Source organism: Amblyomma americanum, chromosome 4 (genome assembly GCF_052857255.1).
Source record: "Amblyomma americanum isolate KBUSLIRL-KWMA chromosome 4, ASM5285725v1, whole genome shotgun sequence".
Taxonomy (NCBI): Eukaryota; Metazoa; Arthropoda; class Arachnida; order Ixodida; family Ixodidae; genus Amblyomma; species Amblyomma americanum.
Genome location: NC_135500.1, coordinates 208,909,984 through 208,920,765, shown reverse-complemented (window position 1 = coordinate 208,920,765; position 10,782 = coordinate 208,909,984). Strand labels below are relative to the sequence as shown.

At 43.3% G+C, this 10,782-nt stretch overlaps 1 protein-coding gene across 1 annotated transcript; it reads left to right on the top strand.

The window, feature by feature from the left end:
* Positions 1-990: 990 nt before the first annotated feature.
* LOC144129212 (alpha-tocopherol transfer protein-like) lies at positions 991-9,865 on the top strand. The gene is made up of 6 exons (XM_077663198.1): positions 991-1,343; positions 3,473-3,631; positions 5,304-5,555; positions 6,827-7,020; positions 8,626-8,736; positions 9,624-9,865. Exons 2-6 carry the CDS (start codon positions 3,490-3,492, stop codon positions 9,819-9,821), a joined length of 897 nt encoding a protein of 298 aa, XP_077519324.1. The 5' UTR covers positions 991-1,343; positions 3,473-3,489; the 3' UTR covers positions 9,822-9,865.
* Positions 9,866-10,782: the final 917 nt, after the last annotated feature.

Sequence of the window (10,782 nt, the reverse complement as noted above, 5' to 3'; positions counted from 1 at the left end):
TTTAAAGCGTATTTTCAGGCACGCCCACGCTAAGCTTAAACACATTTCTTGATAAATCTGCCTCCCATGTCAGAATATACTTGTGTGAGTTGAGATCTTGAAGCAGGAACACTTATTAACGAACCTGAACAGAATCAGAAACGTGCGACACGGTTTGTATCCGCAAACTATGATTTCACCAAAAATGTCGGGTGGCCTCTTTTACAAGAGAGACGAAATTATCTGCGGCTGGAACTGTACCACAATAGTTTTAAAGGTTTTGCAAAAGAAGCCTACATTAAAGATCTCAGCTATGTATTCTCCCGTTAGGCCACACTAAGAAAGCTCAAGAATACATGTGCCGAATGAATATATTAAAAACTCATTCTACCCCAAAACAGTCCACGATAGGAATAAATTTCCGGAGGAGGTTGTTTCAGCCCCGCCATCTTCTTTTGAAAATGCTTCGGCGTGTCTTTTGGTGAAATATTTCTGTCAACGCTATGCGTCTTGTCTTGCTGCCAAATTCCAAAACGCGGTTTGCATTTACAAGCGAAATTGTGTGTTCCAGTTGGTACTTTAATTTTTCGAATAAGAATGTTTCGGCTTCAGTACAACTTGAAGGCTATATGACAATCTTACTTTACCCTGCCTTCTTCTGTTTTTCGCTCTCCCTTAGTACTCGTTCGTTTTCAGATTAGTATGCGGTCTTTTGTATTTTTGTTCGTTTCGGTATTTTACGCGTTGTTATCTTGTTTTCTGTAGAGCGTGTCATCTGCATGAAAATATATTTTTCGCCTCGTATCCTACTGCAATAATGACCTCAGCGGGCGCTGTAGATATCCGAATAAATGAATAAACCTTCCCGTCCGATATTCACTCACTAATTTGCTGAATAATTCTCTAAGTGTGGTAGTCATGCATAATTCGTTAGATTGCCTCATTTGCTCCTTCTGTCTCAGAGAAAGAACAGCGCTAACAAAAAAAATCAGCCGATGTGCCAAGTTCTTCCTCTGTGTGAGCGTTGGTAGGGGAAACCAGTTTGAAGGACGCCGCTATTAAAGCTGCTACGTAGGGCAGAGTTCTTTTTCTTTCCATTCGCTTGCATGAGGTCTGATGTACGTGGAACGCAAAATTACCCAGGCATTTAAATTTCTTACCACTTGTGTCTTCAAAGTCGTTCAAGGAAGAGGTCTGATAATTTAACGTGAACTGTGATCTCAGTGCATCTGTGATTTTTTTGTGCCGTTCGTAAGTGCGTCAAGATTCTTGGACGGCGCAGAAATAAGGTGCTCATTAGACGGCTGTTTGGGATATTACCGCTTATCTCAAAGGACGCCACGCAGAGAAGACTACTATCGGTGGTATGTTGCCTTTTCTGTTCTAACGTTGAACCGTTCAGTACACCGACTTCTTTTTCTTGTCAACTGCATCTTTAGGTGATTAGGACACCGATGATTAGCATGTTATTAACCTCCGTGAAAATGAAGCTTTATAAACGGCCTGTTCAGCTAGTGGACGCCTCCAGAGGCCTAAACACGATATGTAAAGAAAAGGCATGAAATGAGATTAAAGCACTAGAACTTCATACGATAACAGTAAAAATAACAAACACAAGTGTTGAGAACATGGCGGTGGATGAGAAAAAATATTCGAGTTAGTGAATTTTTCTATTGATGAATAAACTGATGATGATGCACATTCCACCCGAGCTCAGAGCAGCTGGAAGAGATCGCCCTCTGTGATACATTAATCCCTGAGAACTGATAACCTAAGGTCACGTAGGCCAACAAGGTTGGAAGAGCGGAAAATTGTTGGCGCTCTGCACAGAATTAGGCCGAAAGATGAGATTATGACGTCTGTTGAGATACGGTGGACGCATGGTTGGTGCAAAAAAGGGCTAATTGCTGACCAAGCCCAGATATCTTCGCTTTTTGGTGTACGTCGCCTTGCTGAATCCCAAGAGTGATGATGATGGCATCAGTGCAAGTGAACTTGGATGAAGACTTTGGTTTCACAGGTTGTGCGTGAGAACTGCGGTCACTAGAGGGGTGCGAATGTGTAATGCATTTTGGAGAGCATGAAAGTGAATATTATGCTAAACGACATCTGAAACCATCACTGTCCTCGGCAAATTGTCTCGACTGAGTGCTTCACTAAAGTGTATTAAAATATCCTCTTGAGAAATCACGTTTTTGTTTGTTTTACGTAGACATCCTGTTGACCAGTGCCTGGTTTCTATCTACTCGCTGATTCCATGGCTGCTCGTTGGGAAGACGAAGAGAGATGACACAGCGAATGTAATTGTGTACTGCGCGAAATAAGCCGGCAAATCGTTAAGCCTCAAGTCATTAGGCGCTATTACTCTTTGTTACCGGTAAATTAACAGGTGTCAGACGCGTGTAGTAGTGCCTTGAATTAGCAGCTCTGTTCTTTAAGTTTTTTTATAACTACATTGTCGTCTCAGGATTGAAAATTCTTTTTAAAACGACAACAAGAATTATTTAGTACCCTAACTAGTACACTCCACAGAAAGCCTGGGATGGCACACTGAATATATCAGTACATAAAAAATGAGGAAATGACTCCCCCCGTCTGTAACCCTAAATGGAAGGTATCCTCGTCGGTCGAACAGCACAGTGAGGGAGCGAGAGAGTTACCTGGTGAGTTACGAGAATCGAGTTTCCAGCTGGAAGTGCACACACATTGAGTTACCAACACAGGGATGGTTAGCGGCACATATTCGGTGTCAGGGTGGACAGGTAATAGCTCGCAGTATATATCGTTATCATTTCCGCTAACCACTAATAGTTATGAAAAAAATACTTTCGTCTATGGTCATTTGAGAGCGTGGAAGGTAACACGCTAACATATAATGCTCACCTCCAAGTGTCTCCCATTCAAATAATACAATTCAATTAATAGGACGGCCAAACTGAAATCTTACTTGAAACAACCAAAAGATAAATAAATAAAAGCTGAAGATGAGTGCTGTGAGTCCTCTTATCACACTGATTATAAAATACTCCACTCCACTTATTCAAGGCCTTCTACTGTAGGCATCCTGATAATCTGGGCTTTCTTGTCAAATGTAAAGCATGGGTTGCTATAATTTTGTGTCGTCTATTGAAGGACGCCGTGTTTGCTCTTTAAACCACCCTCAATGAACATCGCCAGAACAAGCAAAGATTTATGTAACATTGGGTCGTTTAAAAGTGATTGTGTTAATTTTGTCGAACAGCTCTCATAGATTGCTGTCCAAAACTCGTACTCGCGCGTGTTCTCGCTCAAGTACAGCAATTACATGAGTGAACATGTAATTGTCGAAAATGTAATATCGTCACTTAGGATGCTGTGGACCGGTGCCTAAATGGCAAAAGGTAGCAAGTGAATATAACGTATATAAAGGCATCTCAAGCTCTGTTGACTGCTTTAGCAGCGATGGTTTCGTGGAACACATGTACTAATACTAATCACCATAACTTTAATATAGATGCAGCGTGTACTGCTATGATCAACGGTGACATCACAAAAGCCATGGTCGAAAACAGTGCATCTATAAAGTATATGAAAGGACTTGAGTTTCAAGATCTGGGAGTGACGCCTGCTGCAATGGAAGAGGCTGTGAACCACCTACGGGAACTCATTATGGGTAAGGCTTAACGATAAAACACTCCAGTGTTATTCACCGCAAGCTGGAAAATCAGCTCTTCCTGTTTTCTCCTTTCTTTTATTTTGGGTGGGGGGGAGGGGGGGTCTTGAATTGATGTACTACATATACCACCGTGAAACATATTTTTTGGCTAATGGAATGAAGAATTTAGTACTTTTGGCCTGTTTAAGTAAACTTCATTTATATGTTTATAGATTAAGTGCCGCAGCTGTACAGGATAGCAAGTTGCCAGAGTTCAAATATCTTTATGGAAACTATGAATATCTGCGCAAAAAGGACGAGACAAGAGAGAAGAAACACACGAGAGAAACGCAGACTAACATGGACCAACTTGCCCCTCACCGCTCTCTTCTAGATTTCAAATATCTTCTTATTATATATCCCCACCAGCGCCCTGAACTCTTTAAGCATAAATCCATTTCTCCGCACGATGGAATGCGTTTGCATTAGCAGTTTTAATTGTGGGGAAGAAAGTTAAGTCCGTTTGATAGGTGCATGGAATTCTTAGGTTATAGGGACGTTCTTAGCAAATCTTCAACACGACAAACACTCTTTACATGCGCACGTCACAAAGCGTACATCTCGCCTTCGCATACGGTATCAATAACGAACACCTGTGAGAGGTAGCCGCTAGAAAATACATTGACCTACTTAACCGCTATGGTGTAAAGAATACAGCGCATGTTAACATCATTTGCAATAACTGTTAAATGAAGTTTCGAGAGCTTACAGGAGAGTTTAGTGAGCGAAGACACAAGTAAAATATGAGGGTTGCAGAATGACGCTCATGTCTTCGTAACTTGCGGAATTCTCTTCTAGGAGCTGACTGAAGAAATCGCAACTAGATGGCAGCACGTTCACAAGAAAGCCGTTCACAGGGCAAAACACAATTAGTACAGATCAACGAAGACAAGCTGACTAAAACTAAATTAAAATACAGGTGCAATATAGAAGTTTCAGTCATTAATTCGAAAAGAACAAAACGTTTCAATGTCTTTTCTTAGGAAAAGCAATAGATAGAAGAGTCTCTGAATGAGATTGTCAAAAAAAAGTAGCTTATATGAGACTGCGCAGCACGGTATTGTAAACACTGGGCTCTAGGGAACAACAAACAGGAGCAACTTAATTTTACCTATATGCCAGAGCAACACTAGGCCTTCAGCTTAAGCATATCGACAGAATATAACCAAATCAGCCAGATCATTAGTTTCACTGCACAGGCGTTGGTGTTGTTTTGTTCTTGGAGTATACGTGCGGTATTCTAAGCATCAATTATTGCTGGTTCCTGTGTTCGTTGTACAGCTCCCTTCTTAAGTTTTAACGCTTTCAATAATGATGAATAAATATGATTCAGACTATTGTCTGTGGAAACAAATATGCTTTAGGTCATAACTGAACTTTTTTTTTCCTTTCCAAAGAAGACATTACATTTCCAGGCACACCTTATACTACGCTCCCCAACAGTGGCTGCGTGGGTGCAGTGTTTTGTTGTCAAAGGTACTAAACACAAAATTAAAAACGAGATATGCTAAGTAGTCCAGCTACGTGGTAGCTACGTAGTCTAGCTACGTAAAAAATTGGACTGAGAAAAAGAAGTTTGGTGGTTCGAAATATATTCCGTTTTCTCTCCTCACAAATATGCCACAAACAGGTGAGACGCTGCTCGAGTGCCCCAAGGACGATGCCTTTCTCCTTAAATTCCTGAGAGGTCGCAAGTTTGACGTCCAGCGCGCCTTCAAGAATGTGAAGAAGTACTTTGAGGTCCGAAGGGACAACCCGGAAATGTTCGGAGCCCTTGGACTGCACGGTGTTCCTTTCGACGTCGCCTGCCGCGTGCATCGGCTGGTTGCAGTTTCACGCAAGACGGATCCCGAAGGGAGAGGTGTCATAATGTGCAAGACCGGTGAGCTGATTGCAACAGTTTTGCCATTCAACTTTTTAACTAATTGGAGAGCTTCGATTTGGTCTAAACTATTTAGGACCCACACAGACATAGTCCACTGCATGTTCCACTATGACACCGCTGCCACAAATGATGCCGGTAGCTGTGCCCCCTGGCGGAGCTGCATTTCAACCATGCCTGAAGGAGTTTATGAAAACATGAAAGACGCTGTAGCACAGGCAACCATTCGCTTTCAATGTGCATGGCATGATTCGTTTTTGGGCCAAAGTGTGTACAATTCCATGTGCGCAACATTTGTAACGAAACTTAAATCTTCAGCTGCAGGCTTTATTTCTCCTTGTGAAAACAGTATCTCTCATTGTAGATAACAAGGTTGATGGCGTGGATTTTCTTACTCGCATTCAGAAACTGCAACCCACTGAGTCCACCCGTGGATAGATGCCACAGTACAGCTATACTGGTCTAGCTGTCTGAAGGCTGCCGCGAGCTCCAAGGCAAAGGTAAATGTATGAAGAAAACAGGCATCATGGCTGGCCAAGCAGTGTACTTGGCGCGGAGGGAGTTGAAAAACCGCAGCGCATTAGCGGCCTGAAGTTGGAATTGTCTACTACCGACAGCTGCAATGCGCGCTGCTTGTGCCACGTGACCTTTTCTGTGTCACTCGCGCTGCTCACTGCTCCTGCAGAGGCGGAGATGAGGAGGTCCCGTGGCATGTGTGCCGCGGAGTGCCGCGATTTGATGGATGTCACTGTGAGCACACAGCCGGCGCACGATGTTCGAATCGTCTAGAAATTAGCAAAATTTGCTTAACCACACAGCGACGATCGTCGCTGTGTGGTTCAGCAAGCTAATCACATTTATTAAATTCCAAAAACAGATGTGCATATTACACATGGTCAGCAACAAATCTGTGTAACCAAGCGCATATTTTATAAATTATGAAGTTAAATATTACGATTGAGGTAACCAACTTTTTATTTTACTTCATTCTCCGGTTTTTTATGTCCGCCATCACTGGTATTTGTTTTCAAAAAAAGCCATCTTTCTACCTCAAAAAGCCTACATTTAAAAATGTCTCGCGCGCTTCCTTCAACTTCAAACACCTCGAATCTTGGCTTACATATTTTGATGATCTAGCCAGAGGAATTGCTTTTCGCAGTTGCCGGAAGGAGGGGGGGGGGGGGGGGGGGGGTTGCCCTTCGTTCGTTGCGTCGTTGGGATTTGATATTTTGCTTGCTGTTTTATTCTGGACCTTCATATTTCTTTGTTAGGAGGCTGGCGTCCCGACATGTGCTCCCTGAACGACTTCTTCAGAATTGCCATACTTTACGCTGAACACCTGATTTTTCGCGAAGAGTTCCAAATGAAGGGCATTGTGGCTGTACTAGACCTAAACCACCTCAGCCCTTACCACCTGGTCCACTACACACCTTCTGTCATCAGGACATTCATCAGCCTCGTACAGGTCAGTGCCAAATCTCACATCTGGAGCAAGAGTAAAACTAGCTTTTGTGCACAATCCTTTAAAGCAGTACATAGGGGACTTTCTAGAGATTTAAAACTGCGAAAAGTGCAGGACATAGAAAAGAAAAGAAGCACACGGGTCCAGTGCAGACTAACTACCCGTTTAATGCTCCCAGGACTCCTTCCCACACCCTTCCAGTGTGTGTTTAAAGCGCATGCGCGTTGTTGTTGAAGATGGAAGAAGGCGCTGGCGCATTAAGGCAGTTGTTAGTCTGCGCTTGTCCCATCTGCTCCTTCTCTTTTATATGTGACGTACTTTGCGCAGTTTTTAAGTTCATAGAATGTGGTACCAACCAGCCCCCGCCGCACTCGTACACAGGTGACGTTGTATTAAATTACACATTCAATTGGACGTCAATAAAAAACTGGCTTGTAATATTAATAATAATAAAAATATTAATAACAACCTAGTTGCGCTAGAACAAAGAGCACTGCCATCCATTTTATCATCACTAGCATTTCACTTCGTAAACGTGCATGCTTAGCTCATAAATAACCGCCATAATCATCTGAGCTGTCTTGAAAACGTAGATCCCAAGAACTGAAACCACATTAAAAACTTCGCCAACAGAGATAATCAATTTTTACTCGGTTCTAAGACTTGACAGATCAATGAGAGATGAATTTTACACGGTAATGGCATTTAACTGTGACAAGAGACTAAGAGGAGATAAGTTAATCTATAAGTTACACGTTTTCACCTCGAACCATTCCAGCTCTAAGTTTTGAGCAATATTTTCGTTTTGGTAGACTGACAGTTTCGTTGCCACTCCAAAATGCACAATCTTTCAAAGTTATTTTAGTGCCATATTTAAACGGTAGCAAAGATAAAAGCTGTTGCAACGTCAGCCGGCCTAGAAGAGTTTGAATGTTGGGAATGTTCAAGAAGTACTGATTTAAATCTATTTGCCAAACTTTGATGCACTCGCATTTGCGTGCACTGCAACAACAGGAGTGAACTTATTTGGAGCCTTGTAGGATGCGGAGAGGTGGGCAAATTTGTGCGAGCCTAACATTATTTTGCTGATTTAGTGGATTTTTTATATCTTTGTTCCCAGCAGGAAAATGATGAAGCAACAAGGTTATAGTTTTTTTTTAACAAACAATTATTGCTTCAAGAAAACGAAACCCCTGTATCGTCTTATCCTGTGCCAAATATCTGCTATTATATTCTTTTGTTTTAACCTTCTTCGATTACGAGATATATTCCAAAGAGATAAGCAAAATCAGCATATTTTCCTCTTCTTTCAGCATCCCGAACTCTAGTGACAACCGCAAAAAAATACGGTCAGTCCGGCTAGCTTAGTGTGGCCTCCAGATTTGAACAGGAAAATTGTCTGATTCGTAAGAAAATAGGAAAGCTCATGGAGGCAGTCAGGAAACATACGGGCATTTGACGGTATTCAGCTAGGAGGAGGAGAGAGATTTTAATGAAACAGGATAGTGTGTGCAGTTAGATTTACAGCTTGCATGATACCGAACCAGGTCTTCTTATCACGACCATTTAGCCAGAACATGGCCGTCAATCTGCGTGCTCTTATTCCAGGACGTGCTTCCCCTCCGGATCAAAGGAGTCTACATCATCAACAATCCTGCTCTCTTTGACATTCTTTTCGCCATCGGCAAGCCTTTAATGAATTATAAATTGATTAAAAGGGTAAGTTTTGTGCGTTTCCTTCCGGTCACTTGGTTTCAAACTGCTTCAAACTAGATTTGTCCGAGTAACATTAACTGTAACAGTTCTTAAAAGCTCGCACGTTGGTTACTACCCGTATCGCAAAATTCAGTTATAGCTTCGGCGGCAGGCAAGGCTGAATCCACCAAAGCGAGAAACGTCGCGCTAATAGCTATAGCTGTGAAGCAAACCCTCTTAGTTTGTGTTCTTTCCACTGTGTAACTGAAGAGACAACGATAGCGATATACCGATAGCTACGCCGAGACTCCCCTACCCCCACCTCTTTTACCTACATGAGCACGTAGTCCAAATCGCCATGAGCCAGGCTCACATGCATAACATTAAGACACAGGGCACAATCTTGAGAGCACCCAATGCTCAGACAACCTGAATAGCGTTTATTTTGGCGGCATGTGGGCACGACAGCGTCTGATCGGCACGTATGATGGCGATGCGACTTGAGAAAAAAAAAAAATAGCGGTGGCTTAGCTCTGCAATGCGTAGTATACGGAGAGAATGCTGCCGCAACGAGCAGGGGTTCTCTTCTTCCATAGCTTGCAAGTTGCAACTGACTGCCGAGCGCATCGCCCCGCGCGCTTGTGCAATAAGGCGCATAGCTAGTCGTGGCGTCAACGCGCAGCGGGGGAGGCGGCGGCGGCGCAGCTGTGACGTCACGCGCAGCGCACCTGTGGGCCGTGGCGAACCTCGCGCTTGCGCAGTAGAAGCAGATGGCCAAGACGGGCAAAATCGCTACGGCTAGTGTAATCAGCTTTCGCAAAAAAAAAGTTGCGTGTTACGCGAGCTCTTGTACCGACATTATCAGTGGGCGATAACCGGTAAGGATCAATGAATTTGCCTGTACGTTACAGATTCGCTTCTTCGGCTACAACTTGGAGGAGTTACACAAGCTGGTGCCAGAGGACGTGATTCCTGAGGAGCATGGTGGAACGCTCGAGAGCTACGACTACGACTTGGTGAAGGAGGAGTTGATTGCTGAAGATAGTTACTTCCAGAAGATCAACTCTTACGGTTACCGCACAGCAACAGAAGAAGCTACACACCTGTAATGGCGAATGAGTTTGACAAACTAAACACTAGAAGTATGTACTTACTTCTGCCAGTTGGTAACAGGATTTGACTTCTTGATGACTGTTGAAGTTGAGGAAGTTACCATGCATGACTTTTTCTTCAAAACGTTAGCCGTCGTGAGCAGAGGAAGCCACACTGCCTCATAGAACTGATGAAGTTAGTAACCCAGTGGTGCACTCAGTGTCCTATCTTGGGATGACGAAGAAGTGCCACCGCAAACAACGGCGACAGCAGAATATGTTGCACATGAGTGAACGAGGGCAGAACATGCATCCCCTGCGGTAGTCAACGCTGAGAAAAATAAAATCGTTGGATACAAATAGGAACAGTTTGGTTTCGCTCTCGGAGTAATGGTGCTCTTTTGTCATTTATTGTCAGACTAAGCTGGCATGTAATACATTCACAATAGACGGCACGCACATGATATTTCTCCATGCTTTTCTAAGCGTTCCCTTGAAGTCAGCCGTAACATAAAGCTGAAAGCCTTAGTATCAAGGAAGTGGTGCGAAACATTGACGTAACAATTGCAAAATATTGGGCACTTTATCATTTCGCCCTGGAAAGCTGCAGGAAAAACCGGTTTATCAGATCTATTTCGCTCGCCATTAAAAGTGGCAATGCAATCGCAATAATCTGCAAGATCTCAAGAACCCTCCACAAGGCTTGATCGACCGGTCATATAGAAGCTGACTGCACAAGAGCTGAACCCGTGGAAGGAATATTAATCGAATCCCTGTGGCAGCAACGTGATCGAATGATAAATCAGCATCTGCGCAATTTGGCCGGAGGCACTCGAGATCATTATACAACGCGCATGCAGAAAGTATAGGTTAGCACGTTCTTCCCATCCGCAGCTTCCTCTTGCGAAATCCATGGCTCGCAACACAAGAAGCATCCGTCACTTGTACAATTGACACAGTCTCCATCCAGATATCTTGT

Coding starts and splice junctions, on each gene's coding strand:
- LOC144129212 (XM_077663198.1), top strand. CDS start 3,490: ATGATCAACGGTGACATCACAAAAGCCATGGTCGAAAACAGTGCATCT. Junction 5,556..6,826: donor TGTCATAATGTGCAAGACCG/GTGAGCTGATTG, acceptor TTTCTTTGTTAG/GAGGCTGGCGTCCCGACATG. Junction 8,737..9,623: donor ATTATAAATTGATTAAAAGG/GTAAGTTTTGTG, acceptor TGTACGTTACAG/ATTCGCTTCTTCGGCTACAA.